The 20816-nt window shown below is 42.9% G+C and overlaps 2 protein-coding genes across 8 annotated transcripts in view; one reads left to right on the top strand and one right to left on the bottom strand.

Moving 5' to 3' along the window:
• RSF1 (remodeling and spacing factor 1) overlaps positions 1-9392 on the bottom strand; it is a 65053-nt gene extending 55661 nt beyond the window's left edge. Inside the window, exon 1 of the mRNA XM_075050189.1 lies at positions 9057-9392. Coding sequence (XP_074906290.1) covers positions 9057-9258 — 202 coding nt within the window. The 5' untranslated portion in view covers positions 9259-9392. The remainder of the gene's footprint in view (positions 1-9056) is intronic.
• Positions 8930-20604, top strand: AAMDC (adipogenesis associated Mth938 domain containing). 7 transcript variants are annotated; one of them, XM_075050203.1, is made up of 4 exons: positions 8930-8995; positions 13344-13494; positions 18041-18136; positions 18890-20604. In XM_075050203.1, the coding sequence occupies exons 2-4, from the start codon at positions 13363-13365 to the stop codon at positions 19028-19030; spliced, it is 369 nt and encodes a 122-aa protein (XP_074906304.1). In that variant the 5' UTR covers positions 8930-8995; positions 13344-13362; the 3' UTR covers positions 19031-20604. The 7 variants fall into 7 exon arrangements, with proteins under 7 accessions (XP_074906304.1, XP_074906305.1, XP_074906300.1 ...); XM_075050204.1 differs by lacking the exon at positions 8930-8995 and adding an exon at positions 9097-9119; XM_075050199.1 differs by lacking the exon at positions 8930-8995 and adding an exon at positions 9602-9660.
• Positions 20605-20816: the final 212 nt, after the last annotated feature.

Below are 20816 nucleotides of genomic sequence, written 5' to 3'. Positions count from 1 at the left end.
GACAGAAAAATGGTACAGCCTAAGACAACCAAAAAAGTCGCAGAGCTTCATGCTGATAAACACCATTTTCTTGGAAAAGGGGATTTGCAAGGCTGGGACTGGTGAGGTATGACTTGCTTCTTATATATTCTTCAAATATCAATCATGCCTGCGAGTTCAAGGGTAAGCAGTGCTTTTCTCCAAGGTACTACAAGATCTAAATGATCATAATGGAAAGAAATCAAATACTAAAGCACAGCTGCTGAAACAGGAATCTTTAGAAATAGACCTTCCCTCACTTTGAGAAATTGTTTGTTTTCCCCAGACCATTACAAACATCAACAGGGTCACAATTTCTACTGTAGTTCTGAGAAATTCTCTGCTGCTCAAGCTTTAAGAGCTTTGTTTGGCTCTTGGGGAAGAGAAATAACAGTATCAGGCTGACAGCAAACTGCATATACAAGAGACTGACAAATGCTACAGGCTACTAAGAAATACTTGTTAATGCTAAAATGTTTGTCGAGGTTTGTAGAACAACTGAAGCAAAGGAGAGTTCATTGATTTGGGGAGAGGAGAAAGGGTAATGAAATAGGTTGGATAGATCATCTTAGTGTTACAAACAGCCACAGACCTTGCTACTCCACAACTGCAACAAACTATGCTTACTGCAAGGCTGGAGGAAACAAAAAAAATATACACACCTTTTGTAAATGTTTTATTATTTCTCAATGATTTTAACATTTGGAACCAACCAGACAATTTTATTGAAGCCCACAGCCAAAGCCATTGATGCATTATTCTGCCCCAGCACTGGTGCCGAAGCAGGGAACGAGGGGAGAGCCTGCAGCAGAAGGGGAGCATGCGCCACACTGCTGCAGTCTGGGCAGGCAGCCTGGCAGCTTCCCTGCCATGGGATGGGCGATCTCTGCAGTGCACCGTGCAGTCCCAGTGCAGACTGTCTGCATCAGGAGATACTCCTGGAATGCAACTTCAGCGCTCTCGCCAGCCGTACATCTGTGTTTCCTCCCAGAGGAGCACAACACAGGTCGCCCTGTGAGGACACCAGAGGACACTTGTCCCAGCTATGGCAGATAAACATGAAGTCCTGAGTATCTCCATCAACTCCAACTGCCATTAACCTAGAGGAACACAGCTGTACCGCTAAGAAACATTACACAGCCCAGAGAGATCTTGATGTTAAAATGGATACTTTCAAAGAACTGCAAGACAACTGGCTTTGAGGCAGCAGTCAGCACACAGCCACAATATTACAATATTCTTCAGCAGCATATTTATTCATCATTTTCCCATCATCTGCCCCTTCCTGCCAGTTCAGACCTTTGGTACCTCCTGTCCTGTCCTTCATCCCACACAAAGGAAGTCTTTCTGCCATTGTCTTCTTCCTCCAGTAGGATAATATTACCAAGTCATTAAGTAGGTTCTCCCCCCCCCCCCCCCAAATCTACCAGGTTTCTGCCTGAGGGATGCAGTCTATCAGCTACTGAAGAGCACAGAAACACCATAAATAGTTATTCTGTTTTACTCTTCATATCAACAATACTATGAGTTTTCCAGAAGTTCCCATGAGCTTCTCAGTTTAATACAGGCCATAAACAAGCTAATCTAAATGTCAGCTTTGGGATGGGCTCAGAAGCATGTGTACCAGGAACCAACCTGCACACCAATAGCTGTGGGCTATGTGGACACCAATAACTGCACACATCTATCCACCAACTGTTCTTACATGAGACAACACTAGCTTGAAATAATCCCAAACAGGAGAAAAAAAGCTGCATCCACAGTTGGTGTAGGAATCCCGAGCTACAAACATGGATGCAGGGAGACTATTCTGAGAAACGCTTACAGCTTCTGCAGACCTCTGAAGTTGGCCAGGGCCAAGGACAAGGTACAGTGCTGATGGATTGCTGGACAAAACAACTTCCAGCTTACATGTGATGGTGTCATACACAACTCACTGATGTTTGTAAAGTTCTCTGATACAAATATACCACAATACAGCTTCTTTCAGTAAACATCATCTCACACTGGCCAGAAAATTTTCCACCAGCAATCACAGATCTTACAGACTTGTCCTGAAATAAGCCTTAAGACCATGACGTGAAAGTAATGTCAGAAGTTTTTCCTCCCATTCTGTACATCCAAAGTGTGCTGGAATTCAACAAAGCCACCTACCAAAAGCATACCACCCTTCCTTGATGGAGGCACATGGTCCAAGAGAACCTGCATAATCCCTAGGAGGGCTGAACTTTGGCAGGGGACCTTGGATGTCCTGCCACAGCTCATTTGTGCCTGGAGAGCAGCATCCCGAGTTCTTTTTTCCCATTCCGCGTGGCATTCTGTCATCTCTTTCAGATGGGCAGTGTTACTAGAAAGAGACCAAATGGCTTGTCTCCCCAGAAGTCCAGTGTTTTCCTGTCTTCTACGTAGAATCAGAAGATGATGTGGAGTCTAGTTAAAACTGGCATTGCCAGCCTAAATACGAGAGCACGCTCAGGTGAGCTGACGTGCCAGCTCAATACACATAAAGATACAGAATCTCACCATGGAAAAAATAACAAAATAGGAATAGTTAAAACAAAGATATGCATCCATACTCTATTATGAGATAATTAATTCCAAGGTAAACTTAATTCATTTCTTAAATGAACAACTGGAAAGCACATGTCGATAAGGCATGCTGACCTTAAAGTCATATTAAGGTGACTGAAGTGTAGACAAGAGGACTTTATTCTGCATTAGAGACTTATTTGCCATGAAGTTGGTACAAGAATGATTACCCCTGCTACTTACTTTCTCAGAATTTAACCCTGTTATGCTGTTTGAGAATTTCAGCTCCAAGCCACTGGAGTCTACCTTCAACAAATCAGTTAATTTGATGGTTAGAAACATTAGAGGTGTAGAACTTCCATCATACTCAAAAATGAAACAAGCACAGAAGTAATACACCACATTCTAAAGTTTACTAGATACACTTATTCTCCAACAGTTTGTTGCTAAGTTAAAAATACTGCATTTTACTAACAGGTGGTGGATTAATGGCATTGACATAAATGTTTTGGTTCAGTCCCTACGTGCAGCAAGAAAGCAATGATCTACTTATATTCCACATATACACAATAAGTTCAGCCTGCATTCAAGTGATAACTACTTGACTGATTCACAACAGCAGTTAAATTTCTTACTCATAAAGGAAAGGGTGTGAAAAGATACGAACACTCAGACCTACAGAGCAGATGAAAAGCGTTACCTCTGACTAGCTGATATAGCTTTATGGCAGAAGCAAGCTTGTAATATCGATATAGCCACACACTTAATATATTTAATGAAGGAGATTCAGCAATAGTGTGTGAATAAACTCCACCCATCCAGCATTACAGACACTACCAACAGTAGATGTCAGAACTTGTTTGTTTACATAAGAGGACACCACATGAATGAATCTTTCTGCATTGAAACCAGTTAATAAATCTCAAGTACAGTATCAACTATTAAATTTTAAGTGAAAGAATGTTTGACAGTACTTCCATATCGGATTTATTGCCTACTTTTAATACTGACCAGTCTACTGTGGATATTACATGTTACTGCAACATATCATGACTTTACCTAAGAGTCACGTCAAAACCCGTAACTTCTGATCAATAGTACACAAACATGCTTGATATCAAACATTAAATACAAGAAAAATCAATCACATTAACATCTTAAGCTTAAAACTCTGTCAAACTCCTTGTCATTACATATGGTTGGCTTTTGCTTGCTATATTAAACAGCTACAAAGCTTCAGTTATGTTTCTCCCATACAGATATTCAGCAGCAGTTTAAGTCAACATTGTTAATTTCTTCAGAGAATGGTAACAGCCCTTAAACTTAATGCTATAAAGCTTTCCAGAGGCATTGCAATGACAATAAAAAAACCTGACATAACCCACTGAAACAAATGACTTCAGCATCCAAATTCATTTGAAAAGGGAGAAGATGTTAGGTGTCTAGAAGATACAGAAAAAATACAACAGCTTGTAAAATATAACTTACTGCTTTGAAGCATGGTAGCTCCAAAGACTTTTTTTTCCAGTTCTACAAGGTAGTATCAGGTATTAAAAGAAAGAGAAGAAATAAATTAAAATAGAGATCAGAAAATAGAAGAAAGAAGTTAAAGAAACTATAAATGGCTTGCACAGATTTTCACAAGCTACCTGTCATTAACCTCAGTTCTCATTATAAGAACAGCAAAGGGGAAGGGGAGAAAAGATTTACAAAAATGGACCTACTACCAGGCATGTGCATCTCATCATGTCTTTCTTTACACCACTTAAACCAGAGCCAACATGTGAAGAGTGTTTTTACTATAAAACTCCAAACAAACACAGCACATTCATGCTGCAATTAAGCAACAAACTTCTAGGCTAGGTCAATCTGTCAGGGTGATTGTCAAGAGTCAAAGGAGATAAAGAAGTTTGAGCTGTGGTGAGGATACAGAAGAGTGCCTCAAGACTAGAAATCCACACACCAAAATACACTTGCTGTTTTCAAGACCACCTTTAGCATGATCCTGATGCAAGTTCGCTATTTTGCTGAAAGAATATGAAAAGCATGCATACTCGTTACCATTTCAATCAAGAACAAATCAAACCCCATACTGCTAAGAAAAGCCTGCAAAAATTGATGAGCTATCACAGTCTAAAATACTTCGGAAGATGCCATTCACCTCCGGGAGAGGTTCCCCCATTCACACACTAGGGAACCTGGCAAACCAGCAAGCATTTTGCGTAGTCATGTGTAAAATTAGATCTCTGTTGTGCAAGCTAACATTCTACTAATATTTTCATTCACAAGAGACCAAGTGCTTAATTAACATTTATACTGATTCTCAAGCTATTTACTGACACAAAGGAGGTGGTGATTTGATATCATGGTTCCTTAAACACAGCCCTAAATACAGATATAGTTCTCACTCCCCTCTAGCACATATATTTACTATTTAAATTTGCAACTGTTCTTCTGTTGCAAGTAAAACTCTTAGTAAAAAAAGAGACTGTACGTTTGTTAGAACAAGGAGAACAAGCATTGGCTTCCTGTGATGATTTGTTCCAGTTTGCACAGTTTTGCCTCTGGAAGCTAGCAGAGGCAAAAGAGATAAAGTACTGCAGCACACTGTAGAATGATCTGTACCATTACCTTAGTTTTACATCTAAAAGTACAGTAATATGGGGGTAACATCATCTCCCAGCCCTCAGAAGTTCCGATTAAAATCATATATTGGGTTGCTTTTTAATAAATCCTACAAGAAACAATCTACTTTTTGAGGCATATCAACTAGCAAATTTTGTGAGTTAACACTGTCACCATCTTGACAGACACTCGACTTTACTCTTTCCAAAGAAGTTTAAGATTGTCATAATTGCGACCCAAGTCACAACATTTTATGTAAAGCAAGGATAACCATTCTCAAAGGGAAGATAATTATTCTTCATAAAATAAAATCTTCAGCAGATAACCACAGGTCTTATTACTTTGTTTGAACAGTTGCAACTTTCAAATGAACCACCAGCAGGAAAAGTTAAGCTATTTTATTGTACAACCTTCCTAAGAAGCAGACTATTTCCACAGCTACCAGTTTATGCCACCTTTCAATAGCAATGGGCAAAATCAACACCACACATTCTTATTTTCCTATTCAAGCATGATTTACATTACCCACCAGATCCCAAAGAACATTTTAGATTGGTTTGTGCATTTTAAGACAAGACCATACCTGTGTACACACAGTTAAAACATCTAACCCACTACTAGTGTAAGTTAATTTGATATCTTAACTAGTCAGACTACTATGGAAAACTATTCATACTTGAGCACTGCTGTCATTACTATTTGTCTTGAAATTCTCAGGTAGGAGAGGTAATAGGGCTCAAAAGTTCAAGCGCTGTCTGAGCATTAAAAAAAAATCTAAAATCCCTCTAAGAAATATTTGATAGCTTCCTAGCTGTCAACATTTGCTCAGCATCACACAGCATCCCTTCCTGTAAGGGAAGGTTATACATTGTTTCCTTAATACTGAGCAAGCTCTTTGTTCTAATTATTAACAGGATAGAAAATGACTGTTCTACAACTACTGAACAACATTCAAACTTGAGCTCCTAGTTCTCCTTCAGGGTCCTAATATGAAGAAAATAACTTCCATGGCATCTTCCAAGAGTAACTCTTCACACAAGACAGTACAGGCCACATTTTTAAAAATAAAATAACCACTCCAAAAAACACTTCTGAAACTGCTGAGCATCAAAACAGTGTTAAAGGTAATCAACAAAACCCCCAAACTACCGATTCCCTTCCTTGATTGCAAAATTAATATGGAGAGGAGTTCCAACGAGCCATTACCTGGCAGTTGAGATTTAAATCTTGGTCCAGATTCTAAGAAGTTCAGAAAAAAAACCACTCAGGTTTTGTAGCTATTTGCTTAGATTTTATTATGTATTACTGTGAATGCAAATCCACTATCAAGCAATGCTGGTGTCAAAAGTGAAACTAACTGTATATAACTGAAATCAAAATCCCTTTTGCTATCCAAGGAAATAACACAGTTGGTAAATAACAGATGTGCAGAAAAAAAAGGACCATTTCAGTTTTCAATCCATGTTTAGCAACTTTGACTTGTACCCTTAAAAACGCCACTTTGGGGACTGACTGAAGTAAAAATCACATAGAGAAATCTAGTCACTGCAACCGTTTATCCAAAAGCATAAAACAGATCAGCTAACAGCTACCAGCACCAGAAACCAAGCCCAGCGAGTTGGTTGTATCAAAGGAAAAGAAAACCCCCGTCACATAAGTTATCACACAAAGTGTCAAGAATCACCCAAGTTTGTTTTTCACACCTCCACACTTTCTCAGAAATGAGAAAATGCAAGCAAATATATCATCTACACCAGACACAAGCAAAAAACCCCAAGTAATTTAGAGATTACATTTTCAGGAGCTAAAACTGCTCCCATCTGGGGGGACTGTTCTAAAGCAGTGAGAATAACCTGTCCCCTGCCAAACAGGAAGGGCAATACAGAAAAAAAAGTTCAAAAATTTGGCATGTATCAAATCAACCCATAACACAAACTCCATAATGCAAGTCATTTGAAAGCTTTTCTAAAAAGGGCTATGCAATCATCATTGTCCTATTGACAAACAGCTCCCACCCCCCATTATGCAATTAAAGTAATCGGGATTTTTTTTTTTAATCAAATGTATATATTGAAAACACAGGTCACTCTCCCATCCTTTTATTTTAATTTATTCTGCAGTTCACACAAGAAAATTACTCTTACACACCCACTTAAGTTGTGTCACACAGTAAAAGCATTACTTTTCTTTACAGGCATCACTTTAAAAGGAGTATTTTCATTAAAAATTCAAGCTTTTAAGTATGCTGGTAGTTTTTATGAGTAAGTCTTGCAAAAGTTTAACAAAACAATGCTTCTTCTAACGAGTCCTTTATATAACATAAAAGGCACAGGAGTGCTGAGGAACTAAATATAAATACCTAATTTCATTAAAGTTACCCCTGTTTTTAGAAGTCAGCAGATCTCACCTGTCTTTTTCATATTGGTTAGGCACCAGTCAACATGAGGAGACAATACACTCATCTTATTTCATTATATTTCAGCAGTGACTGTTGTGAACTCACAGATAGGATGTCTGCACTTTGCAAAAAGCAACTTCCTTTACATGAGGAAGTACCTACACGCCGGTTTAATCAACCCCCCCACACACATACAGGGTGGGTTTGCTGGGGAAGGAGGTGAGAGCAAGTGTCTTTTGGGGGAAAAAGCAGGGGCTGTTGGACCAAAAGCAGCCCTGAGCTGAGCTTCTCCAGCAGCAGGAAGTTTCTATGGGGCCTTGCCGAGCATGCGCCGTGAGCTCCACGGTCTCCCTATGTGGCAAGAGTGCAGAGGCAACAACCAAACCAATAACAGAGACAAGAGACCAAGAGCAACAAGCACCTTCCCCTCTATATTCCTACCACCGCCCCCACACAGCCCTCCCCAGGCTGCTCTCTTGGCCTGGGCCCTCCCACATCCATTGCACGGAGCAGGAATTAGAGGGTCTGGCAACCGAATCTGTTACTGGAGAGAGAGAGGAGGAGTAGCTTGAAAGAAAACAGAGGAGTGCATAACCCATCCCTCCACCTCGCACAGCTCGGGGGGGGGGGGGGGGGGGGGGGGAAGAGAAGAAGCAAGCAGCGAGCTTATCCCTCACCCCCCCACCCCCCCCAACAAGAGGGGATGAGAGGGAGGAGAAGGGAGGGATGGAGGTGGCACACAATGGCTGTCTGTGTGTGGGGGGAGGAGATGGCCTACAACGGCAGCCGTGGGGAGGGCTCAGGGCTTCTCTGTGCCCCCCCACTCCTCCCCCCACATACAGAGAGAGGAAAGGAGAGGGGGCAAAAGAGGATCAGGACATGGCCTTGTGTGTGCGCGTCCCTTTCTTGTTTCAGGGGAGATGTAAAAAACGGACACATACATGGCGGGGGGGGGTGGTGGGGGGTGGGCAGCGAAGCGACCCCCAAGCTGGGGGGAGGGGAGGAGATGGAAGAGACCCGCTGCCAGCGCCAAGCTGAACAAAAATAGTTATTTCAGCTTTATTCTCCTTTCTGCAGGGGTCCCACCCGCACACAGCTCGGGAAGGAACCCAGAGAAACGGGGCGGGGGGGGGGGGGGGGGAAGGCCCCCCACCTCCTCCCCGTGCTCCGCTGTGGGGGGGAGCTGCCCCCCCCCCCCAACACACACACAAGCAGCTGCTCCCCCCTAAAAAAAAAAGAGCCGTGCTGAGGGGGGAGAGGGCTCTTCTCCCCCCGGGAATCCCAGGCCCCTCCTCTCCCTCAACGCGCTCCTCCCCCGGGGCCGGGAAGAGGCGGGGGGGGGGGGGGGGGGAATAACCCCGGCCCCCCCACCCCGTCTCTCCACACCGTGGTCGTCATCCTCCCCCCACCTCAGCCGGCCGTACGGTGAGAGGAAGGAAGGGGGGGTGCCGTGAGGGGAGGGGGGGCAGGTATCCGGGCCGCTCACCCTGGTCTCCGGGCTCCTGAGGCGGCTGCAGGACGCGCTCCAGTTCGGGGAAAGGCAGTTCGGGTAGGTCCAGCAAGGCCCCGTAGCGTTCGAGGAAAGAGCAGACGACGGCGAAGTTAGGCCAAGAACCCGGGCAGCAGGGGCCTGCCGGAGGAGGGGGAGGCGGAGATGGAGCCGGAGGAGCCGCCGCCGCCGCCGCCATCTTGGACCTGAGGATGGAGAAGGAGCTGGGGAGGGGGCGGGGGGGGCTGGGAGGGAGGGGGCGCTGCCGAGCCGCGCCGCCACTATCCCACAATGCAACGGCGGGACGGGGAGGGGAGGGGCGGCAGCTAGAGCGGCGCAAGGCGACTCCCCTCCGCCTCGTGCGGCAAGGGGAATGAAAACAAGGCGGAGCGGCGGGGCGGGGCTATTTATAAAGGGGCGGTTGGAGGGGGATAGGCCGCCGGCCTGGCCAATCGGAATGGGCGAGGGGGTGGGACCGCCAGGTAGCGCTGGCCAATGAGAGGGCAGGGTATGTTTCCTCCCCCCCCCCCCCCCCCCCCTCAGTGTCGCGGGACAGGTGGACGTTGCGCCCGGCGGGGCAGGGGGTCGCGCGCGCGCGGCGGTGAGAGTGGGCGCGTAACGGTCGTAACGGATCACCTCAGCGTGAGGGGGGAGAAGGGAAGGGGAGGCGGCTCGGCTCGGCTCGGTTCGGTTCGGTTCCCGGTCCCGCGGACGGGGAGGCGCTCCGTGGAGCGGGCCGCTTCCCGCCCGGCGCGGGGAGAGAGTGGCGTGAGGCGGCGGGGCCTTGGGCCGCCTCGCAGGGCCTTGTTTGGGGGGGGGGGGGGTGTACAAGAGCTGTGCCGCTCGCCCTCTGCTTCCAGGCGCCTGTCTCCTCGCGGTTGTACCCCCCACCCCCCCCCCGCTTCTTTCGGTTCTCTGGACTTTCCCCCCTCCTCGCCTTGTTCTCCCTCTTCTCCTCTTACCAGCACCCCACCCTCCGTGACTCCCCCAATAACTCGCCTTCATCAGGCTCCCCAGCAAAATTAGATTACTGAGTTCCCAAAAAATGTTTTCCTAGTTCTTAAACTTGACATCTGCCCCCTCCCTACCCAGTTCACTTAGACTTAGCCCGTCCTTTCTACTTGCCTTTCTGCCGTCAGTTTTTAAATCCTGACCTCTTTCCCAACTGTTGTATCACTTCTGAAATGGCACTGGCTGCAGGGAAGTCGCCCACCTTCACCTGCTGACCCTGTTCGCAGGCAGCACTGGAGAACTATGTTGTCTTTTGACACCTTGCAGGAGTTGTTCTACCCAAAACTTGACCTATACTGATTTGCTCCTTCACCTTTATCCTCTTCAATCTCGGGTTGTGCCTTGGATTTTATGAAACATTCTTTCCTCCTGCAGTCTCTCCATAAAATATTCTCTGGTGCACTGCTCTCGTTCACCTCTTTTATTCTATTTGTTGCTGGTGGGTGCTACTCTGAAACAACATTTACCTTCACAGAAGGCAGGTGTGCTGGCAATTTTAAAATCCACCTGCTTGCCCGACTGCGCTTCAGTCTCAAGTTTCTTCCATTTCATTCTCAGCTGTTTTTTTCTTCTGCCATCCTTAGCCACTGCTTCCTTTCTTTCTTTCAGTATAGTCTCCTTGCATTAACTTGTATTTTGCCTCCTTCTAAGCTCTTCTGCTTCCTTTACTTCCTATGTTTTTAAACTCTTACAACTTTGCTTATAGATTCCTGAACCATTTCTCCTCCATGTCTCTTTGCATTTGGACTACTGCAATTTACAGAAATTGCTATTTTAGGTTATATATGTGAGTCATGGTTCTCTTTTGGTCTTAAGTGGTACTGTGTATTTTGGTGCTGTACATTTGTCACAGTGAATAATTAAAAAAACAACTAATTTGCTGGGAATATTTTCCTACTCCTTGCTGATTGGTGATTGGACCATGCCCTGCGTCAAGAATGTACAAAGTTCCTGTTAAAAAGTTCATTCTTACTCCAATTTAAGTTACTCTTATTAGTTAAATGACCCGACCTTACTGATATTCTCTGGCAGTATTGTGAGAAATCATTTTAGATGAAAAATTTTATTTATGGCTTTTAAGTTTTATTTCTTCATTTCTGTTATTTACATATTTTTGTGCTGTTTGGAAAAGATAGTATGGAACCCTTGCTCGCCCATATGCAGTTTGTCCCTGTTTGATCGCACAGTCCCAGCCTTGTAATACCATTTAGGTTGGGGAGTCTGATATTCCTAATCATTTTATTGTTCGTTCACCTCTGTCTACCCTCCAGGTCTAATTCTGCCATTTCCTCTCAAAACTAGCACAGGCAGAAGTTATTTTCATTCTTCAGAGCCAGGTTCTGGGTGGTTTTTTCAGCCTTTACACTTTTGTTGATGGGTGATTCATTCTCTTGGGACTATTGTGGGTTATTTCTTTTGCTATAATCTCCCTTCAAGCAGTTTTTTGGAAAAACAGTCTTACACACCTTCATTTGAATCCATTGCGTTGCGGATGTGTAGTGAGAGAATCTAGAATATATGAATCCAAGCAAGTTTCACTCCCCCATAGCTGCTTGCCTGGCTTCCTCTTTGGCAGGGCACATGTGCCACTAACTTCACAAAGGAGCAAGAAAGAAAAGAATCGCCCAGCTATTCTGTGGAAGAAGCACCTCTGGCAGACTCAGTCCTGTGCTGAGTCCAAAGTAACGCAGTTTTTACTTCATGTGATGTTTGAAGCGGGATGCTGAGGTCTGCTCCTGGCAATCCAAGAGCATCTCCTGTCTAGCTGAACTGTGGTTTGCTGTAGCACGTGCAAGACAAGAAGGGAGGCTTCCAGGAGGACTGGCAGCCTGGTAATCCAAAGATTTCTTTTTTGCGAGGGCCCTCTCTTTAATCTGTGCCACCAGCATTCCATGATTGATTTCTTTTTTCCTGGTGAATTTGAACAATTAACAAGTAAAGGATGAGAAACTGCGTATCTGGAAGGATCTGCCACTGAGGTTTTCTGGATCATCCAGGAGCAGAGCTCTTTTTACTGCAGAAACAACAAGTTTTCTTTATAATGCGGATTTCAGACCATCTTCCTTCTGAACTGGAAGGGCAGAAAGGTGACTCCATCCTTGAGACGTGTCAGTTGACTGCCATGCTAGTCTCGCGCGTTCCCAGGGTATCGCCGTGTGAGTCTCCTCTTGTCGCCTACTGCCAGAATCACACCAGCAATCAGACTGCAGTAACGTGAAGGACTGTGAAGAGGGCGTAAGCTCTCATGGTGGGGTGAGGTGGTGCTTTATGAGGCAGAGTCCCTGCCCTACTGATGCCCAGCTGTGATTGTGATAGCAGATCTAAAAATGACTGCGGCTAATACCAAAAAGCGGTTGGTCTATAGCAGCGGTGATAAGGTCTCAGCTGGAGCACTCTGTCTAGTTCTAGGCAACAGACATAAAGGAAAGATGCATAACAATTGTTGGCTGCCAGGGAAAAAAGGAGAAAATAAGCAGAGATTTAGAAAACATGACTGAAGGGAAGTTTATTTAATCTAAAAGAAAGGAAAAAAGACTAAGAGTTAAGTCCTCAGGAAAACAAAAGATGGGGGAAAAGACAGATTAAGCTGTTCTCCCTGTCCACCACAGAAAGGATTAGAAATAATGGGTTTAAGTTGAAACAATGAAGATTGAGGTCAAACAGTAGAAAAGATATTGAGTGTTTAACTGTCCTGAGACATTACATAGGGAGACTTGGCCTCTGGAAGGAATGACTAGGGAAAGAAGGCTTGACCCCTTTAGGTCTCTGGACGTCTTGTTTGCTGCAGCAATATGGCAATGCCATTGTTTTGTTCATGGCTTTTCTATTGGGTTGGTTTGTTTGGGATTTTTTTAACCTCATTTATGGCTTTACATTAATAAAGCGGCCAAAGAAACAGTGTATCTCTCAGATATTTTAGGAAATTATTATCATCTTCATTGTACATTTTGGGGAGAAGATTAAAACCCAGATGTGAGGGGTTATTCTGGGACCTGATCCCTGTCGATAGTTTTAAAAGTTGAGCACCCAATACTTGTACAGATTTAGCATGTAAAATGATTTGCCCAAAATCCTGCACAAAATCCCCAAGAGGACTGGTAGTTCAACAAATCTCCTGATCCTCAGTTCAATTCTGTTGTCACAAAATCATGTAGATAAAGTCCGTAATAGCGTTTCCTTCCTAGCTCCTTGGGGCAAGGACAGAATTTTCTGTTTTTATTAACATGCTGCATATGTTAGTCTGATGTTATGTATTAAATATCCTTTTTCCAGACTTTGGTTCAACTTTGTGATGTCTTCCCCTGAAATTGCTTCCCTTTCTTGGGGTCAGATGAAGGTGAAAGGCTGCTCTACAACATATAAGGACTGCAAAGTATGGCCAGGAGGAAGCCGAACCTGGGATTGGAGAGAAACTGGGACTAATGTAAGTTTGCTGTTTACTATCCATCCTGCATTTTAAACAGGACTCTGAGAATGGTCCAGAGAACAGTTGTTACAGTTCCAGCCAGAAATTCAGCCAGCTGCCTTTTGCTTTCATCTAACCATTAGACTTTTCCTGGGAAGAACTGAGTGTGTGTTTTAGAAGTGACTGTGCGGAAAGGTCAGAGGACTGCAGACACACAACGTCCTACCAGTGACAGGGTGTAGCAACTGTTGCCACCAGTCCTCACAGCTACCCTGACCAGACCACTGTCACACGCCTTGGAGGTCTCAAACAGCATTCTGCGTTTGATTAGGAGTGTGATTGTCATAAGATGCTGGTAACAACCTTTTTTCAGACTGTGTAAACAAAAGTTGTCTTGAGTGGGAGAGGAAGGAAATTTATGGGAAGTTAAATCGACAGTAACTGACCTTATGTGCTTGGAAGACAACAATGCATGTGGTTTAGTTTATATCCTTTTCCTTGGGGTCCCTTGTACTTATTTCAGAGGAAAAATATGCAGATACAGTGTCATACACACTAGTTTCTCGATGAAAAGCTCACAGTCTGGCTAACCACACAATGACTTCTCTTGGTAGCCATATACTAAGTGCTTGCCCTCACAATTTTTAAACTTTATCTGTAAATGCTATCATCAGAATTGTATAAAAGTACATGGAATAGTTAGTATTGATGTTCCAGATTTAGAAGCAGCATAAACATCTATTGCATTAGGAACTTGATGTTGATAATTCTCCCCATATTAGGGCTTGCACTAGGATAGCTGTATTGGCTAGAAGAAAAAAAATCCATACTTTCTAAGCAAAAGTTAAAGCACGAAAGAACTATGTACTGATCAGGTCTTAGACCCAGCACCGGCAGCTCTGTCCGCACTGAGGGTATAGCTCTGTTGAATTCATTTTGACACAACTGAAGGGTAGAACCTTTGGTTTTGGAACTTCATCTGTAATCTTTGGGGGAACAGAACTTTTTTAAGCTGTCAGAGTTCAGTTTATACAGAGTATGTAACGCCAAGAGAAAGTTAGTGCTGTCATGCAAAGATATCTGTACCTTGCAGAGAGAAAGATAGCTGTGTATGTAACCTTTTTAAATATATTTCATTTATGGTCTGATTATAAAAAATGAAGCTTTCCCTGGCTGTTCAAATGGGTGGTGAGAGTCACTTTTTGTTTGTTTGACGATACTGTTTTCCTGGTTTATACACACATGGGACAGGAGAAGCAGAACAGCTACAGTAGCTGAAAAGTTCCCAACTAGTTCCCAGCTCAATCACATTTTGATATTAATTCTGACCACTTGAAAACTTTGGTTTCAAATTATAACCACCTACTAACTTTTAGGAGGCCGTATGTTCCTTTTAAAGTTTCTAACAAGTGATATCTTCAGGTGACAAATAAAAGCTTTAAGTCCATAAAAGTCCTTAGAGGAGTCCTCCAACTGAAACAAGAAAAACAAGTCTATGTTAAAATCAGAGGGGGAGGGGAAGTTATTTGGGGAGGTAGGTTTTCTGGCATCCTTTTTTATATGATCCGGAAGTAAAAAACACCTATTTAGGTTTTGCCTTATATAAGTCACTTGTAAAGCTCCTGCTTTAGGTCAGTTCTATCCCCCTTGCAGCTATGAGGAGTTAGGTGATTTGGTTTAAAAACAAATAGCAAGTGACAAATGTGAGAATAGAACTAAGCTTTTCTAAACTGCATCTCCAACTCTGGAAGTACAAAAAAGTTAATATGATCAGCACTGGAAATTCACCAGATGCATTTTCTGCGTGTTTCTTTATGGTAGACTACAGTGTGCCTACTTTCTTTGAGCATGTTTTTCCTGGGGGTAGGTGGAGCTGAAGTTTGGGAAACAAGCAATGCTGGTCATATTTCCAACTACAGTGTGGGACAAATTGCTTCCTTTCCTTCTCTGCTATCAGGCTGCTGTCTAGTATATAGTTTTTCATTGAGCAAATTGTATAACTGGCTCTGCAAGGTTCTGTAACTAAGTGTAATAGTTCTTATGACCTTAACCCTTGGGGATGAAAGGCAGCCTCCCTGGCTGGCTGCAAATCAGTGCCGTCTGCTAATGGGAGAAAAGAAGTAGTAATTCCTGAAAGGAAGGCCAGAGAACAAAATAGGCAAGAAATTCTACTGCCCTTCCTCTTCCCTTCCAGCTGTCAGATCAGGAACGATACAGTTATTCCATCATGTTACTTTAATGACACTAGTTTCCTACAAAACATGCGGGAGCCCCCACATCAGAGTGTCTTGTGTAACCGAAGAAAATCCTTTTGTTCCATGGCTTTAATGTCTCAAGAGTACTTATCATATGACAGCAAACCTTCCCCAGCAATCTAATTATTGTAATTGCAGTAAAACGTACCAGTTCTTTTTGTCTAAGTTTTGAGTCAGCTTTAAAAAAACCCAAAGGAAAAGCATTACCTATTCTGTCATAAACATGTACTTGCAATAATTCGGTCTGAGAAAGCTCAGCATATTAAAAAGTGACCTCTGCGTTCTAGGTGCAGATATCAAATGTCAATGGGCACAGCCTTTGGCCCTGGCAGCCAAAAGGACCAGCCGTGTCCTGGGGTGTATCAAGCACAGCCTAGCTGGCCGGTCGAGGGAGGTGATTGTCCAGCTCGACGCTGCACTGGTGTGGCCCCACCTCGAGTACTGTGTGCGGTTTTGGGCACCTCAGTACAAGAAGGACATCAAACTATTTGAGTGTGTCCAGAGGAGGGCAACCAAGATGGTGAAAGGCCTCAAGGGCAAGACTTAGGAGGGCAGCTGAGGTCACTTGGTTTGTTCAGCTTGGAGGAGAGAAGGCCGAGGGGTGACCTCATCCCAGTCTACAACTTCATCAAGGGGGGCAGTGGAGGGGGACGTGCTGATCTCTTCTCCCTGGTGACCAGCGACAGGACACGAGGAAATGGAATGAAGGGGAAGTTCAGACTGGATGTTAGGAGACAGCTCTTCACTGAGAGGGTGGTCGGTCACTGGAACAGGCTCCCCAGGGCACCACGCCTGCCAGAGTTCAAGGAGCGTCTGGACAACACTTTTAGTCATGTGGTTTAGTTTTGGTTAGTCCTGCGAGGAGCAGGGAGTTGGACTCGATGGTCCTTATGGGTCCCTTCCAACTTAAGATATTCTGTGATTCTACGAACTTGGAGAACCATAAAGGTGAACCATCTCTGTTGCTGAAATTCCAGATACCAGCCAGGCTAAAGGCTTTCTTGCAGGATAAATTTAATCCACTCATTGAAAGTGGCACCCAACCATGGAAGGTTGCCCTCACCTGCAACTTCAGGAGCTCATGTGTTTGTTTCAGGTTGAAAAGTCTGGCTTGCTCTGTTCTGCAAGGTGAGGCAAGGACAGGGCTGAGAAGACAACTCCGACACCTTGTGTGAGGCTGCAGCATCAGCTGCTGAAGACTTGGGCAGGGGAAAAAGAACAAGAGAGGACCCAAGGATGTCAAAGAGAAAAGCTCACTAACTAATGGAACAACAGAAGCCAATTGTTAAGCTGGTGCTTTGACCTAAATTCATTGAAAGAATGTAGTATTTTCTGGAAGTATAGGGCACGAATCATAAAAATAACATTCTCCAGAAGTCCACCATGGCATTGCCTATTTCAAGTGAGAAACTCATCTCGGTCCTCTAAAAGAACTTAAGAATCCTACCCCCCCAAAAAAGGGGGGGGGGGAGCATATGAGTAGTATTTATGGGTTAAAAAAAAATGCACACCAAAGAGGGGCCGAATTCTAGCCACAGGTTGGATAGTATCTTACTCTTGGCTATACAGAGATACGTAGAGATTGAATCCAGGAGGAGAATTAGTATGACATAATAATGTTTTATATTAACATTACTGGTGTATGATGTGTGAATTCATGTATTTAAAGCATACTAGTAGTTAACAATCAACATGCTGTTAAAGCTCTTTTTTTCTTTGAGGAGTTTGGTTTCAAATATTCCTTTCTCAAAATTAACAATAGTGCAGAAATGGAAACCGTTAACTGAAATGAAACTAACCAATATGTTTCAGTCCTCTTTGGTAAATGAGATTTGCAAAGTAAACAAGAAAATAATTAATCATTTTAATTATTTGAGGAGCTCTTTGTAATTAAAGTAAGTAAACTTTGGCTTGCCACAGTCTTTATTACAAAAAGGGTTTGTTTATTGGAAAACAAACCGCAATATGTTGCTATTTATTGATTTCACTTTAACTGTTAATATTTATAAAATGCTAGTTGTTAGACATAAATGTTTTAGAAATGTGTAATGCATCTCTTTATTAACTGTTTAATGAAGAGTGATAATATTGCCATCAATTGATTAACTATCATCCTTCATCTGCATATAAAATACCTTTTTTAATTACCAATGTTCTCTCCTGTGTGTATACAGAAAAGAGGGTTGTATTATGTTTTGGTACTGCTAATTTACCCTGCTACTCCGTGGACAGCTTCAAAACATATAGACGAAGCTTTCCTGGTTGATGCTGTCAGTACACTGACTGTTATTTTCCCCCCTGACACTTAGCATTCTCCAGGAGTGCAACCAGCTGACCTTGAAGAAGTTGTCAAGAAGGGTGTTAAAACTATGGTGATTGGTCGTGGCATGAGTGAGGCTTTGCAGGTAGGTTTTTGTTCCGTGAGAAACATAAACTAGAACTGTTCGTTTTCCTGCTGATTAGCGGGGTAGGGGAAAATGTGTGATGCTTTACTAAGAAGGAAAAAAATCAGGATGCTGAGTTAGCATGACTGAGCTCCTGCCAGGAGTCCTCTTCCTGAAAGAAACAGCATTTGAGCTCCTCTGTATTAGCGTCAATGTCAAGCAGTAAACCAGGTTTACGTTCTGCTACAGGAGCAATTTAAACAAGGAGAATTTTTTACAATGTCATTAGTCCCCCCCCTTAGAATAGGTTATGAACTAGCACTCTAGCCTGCTGTAGGTACTTTGATAATTAGGCATTTTTGTTACTAATGTTGGCAGGGTGTCATTTCAGCAGAGAAACTAGCTACAGGAAGCTCAGAAGTGCTGAGCTTTACTTCATGAGAAGTAATTCTTTAGCTTTTTGGTGAGGTGAGTAACACCTTGTTTAGATTTAATTACCTTTAGCTCCAGTTCTGTTTATTTTTATAAGAAAGGGCTGCATTTTAAACAGTGTAAGGAGAAACAGGAGGTGTGTATATAAAAGTAGGGTTATTGAGGAGAAAAAAAATTAAATCAATCTTAGCAATATCTGAGCACATTATCAATTTGGCTACTATCAGTTACTTAAGTGCATCTACTAACAAATGGCACCAGTACCTGTTTTTCTTCAAGCCTTACAGTGTGAGGGGAAAAGAACCTAATGCTTGCTCTTCCCATTTCCTTTTCTCTTCCGAGGTTCCGACATCCACTGTGGACTATCTGAAGAAAAACGGGATTGATGTGTTGGTCTTGCAAACAGAGAAGGCTGTGGAAGAGTACAATGCGCTGGCTGCTCAGGGTGTCAAAGTGGGGGGAGTCTTCCATTCAACCTGCTGAAGCGTTACAGCTCACTCCGCCTTTCTTGACCGCAGCCAAATCACGGACACACCTCTCCGCTGAATCAGATTACAGTCAACAGTGTGGACTTATGTGCCAAGACATCTGTGCGTTAACAATTTAAAATGCAAGTACAGTTTATTCGTTCAGGATTTAAACAAATTGAGTGCTCACAAAAGGGGGCTGTTAATGAAATCATTTAATTACAGAACCATTTCCATGCATTCTTAAGATTGACCTAAACTTCCTCTGAAGACTGTCCATGTTCTGGTTACTTAAATTTTCACCTGTTGGCTAAATTAAGATACTAGATTTTGAATAGTTTTATTAGGAAATGGCCTGAAATTACATTACTGGCTATTGGAATGCAGCCATAAGATAGCTGGTGAGTACAATCAAGTGGGACATACAAAGCGGTGGTAAAGAAGCACTTTACCACCACTGTATAAATAAGTTAAAATAAGTTAAAAAGCTAACCCAGAACATACAACTTTAGCTCCTGCTGATGATGTCAGTCAGGATATTGGCTATGCAGATCTGTTTGTGATAATTCAAGAACATCACATGATTTACCACTTTTAAATTTTACGTTGAACCTAGAAAAAGGGAAAAAAAAAGTCTACAGGGAATAAACACAAAATCTGGGTCTTGAAGAATTTTCCTATTAATTGTGAATTGGGAGGATTGAGTGGTACAAGATGTATCCATTCAAAAATCTCTCTGTGCTTAAAATCATCAGAAAGATTTATCACAAAAGTAGATTTTGCAACATAAAATGTTGATCTTTAGGAAATCAGTCTAAATTGCTGCTAGCAAGTTCAGAACAGATGTGGGAATTCTCACTGGTCATCATTATCTGGTGATCTAAACATTGTGCCAACAAGCATATTATTACACTGAAAATTTAAAAAGTTCTTGTAGTTGCTGTTCTTGGTGGGCTTCTGTTAATATTACCAGTTACAAGTTACCTACTGTAGATTTTTTTTCCCACCAGGCTCAGTAATTCTTGATCCGTGCATATGAAGTCTGTGTGTATTAATGAAAGTACAAAGATGACACTATAAAAGCCCTGAGGCACTTGGAGCTATCCAAGTAGTAGCAGAGAGGCTTAGATCAGTATGAGAACACCACGACTTTCCCAAGACCCAAGAATAACCCTTCACAAAATACTATGTTCTTTTTCTGTTTATTTGCTCTAGCAATCATTTAAAACCTTTTATCTGATAAAATACAATGTGGTGTAAAAGCAAAGGGAAAGTGAGTACTTGAAAATTTTATCTTGCCATCTCCTAATTACGCCAGTATTTTCTACTAGTGTAGCTATATTTGAGGCAAGATCTTACCAAAACCAGCAAGAACTGCCTTTCCAGCTGCATCTGTGCTCTCTGACACAACAGCCGGTATAATTCTCATCGTAACTGCTGTGACATTTTTCTGAATAACTTGCATGGTGTGAAGTAGAAGGTGAACCACTGACCCAGAAGACCGTAGTCATCCCAAGGGAATGCCAGTAGAACCAGTTCCTACCAATCTGCAGTGTGAAGACTTTTTGCATTAAATGTCATTATCTTACAGTGGAGGTGGTTTGACTTTCTTGATCACAGTCATATATTTGTGTTATTTTGTGAGCTTTTGGGCCTTAAGGCAGCCTTAAATAGGAAGAGGCTTTGTAAGGTTTTTACTGAGAGGGCAATTCCATTTTTTTAAAGTACTGCCATATGTGAGTTACACTGTTAGGAGAAGTTGAGCAAAGACTTAAACTTTCACTTCCAGGGGTTTTTTCCTT

The sequence above is a fragment of the Buteo buteo genome, chromosome 18 (genome assembly GCF_964188355.1).
Source record: "Buteo buteo chromosome 18, bButBut1.hap1.1, whole genome shotgun sequence".
In the NCBI taxonomy this organism is placed as follows: Eukaryota; Metazoa; Chordata; class Aves; order Accipitriformes; family Accipitridae; genus Buteo; species Buteo buteo.
The sequence above is the reverse complement of the archived record's forward strand: the minus strand, read 5'-3'. Positions and strand labels throughout refer to the sequence as shown.

What these genes read in the sequence shown, in the direction of transcription:
- AAMDC (XM_075050203.1), top strand. Translation starts at nt 13,363, where the DNA reads ATGTCTTCCCCTGAAATTGCTTCCCTTTCTTGGGGTCAGATGAAGGTG. An exon ending in GGAGAGAAACTGGGACTAAT is followed by an intron (nt 13,495 to 18,040) that starts GTAAGTTTGCTG and finishes CCTGACACTTAG; the next exon opens with CATTCTCCAGGAGTGCAACC. An exon ending in GCATGAGTGAGGCTTTGCAG is followed by an intron (nt 18,137 to 18,889) that starts GTAGGTTTTTGT and finishes TTCTCTTCCGAG; the next exon opens with GTTCCGACATCCACTGTGGA.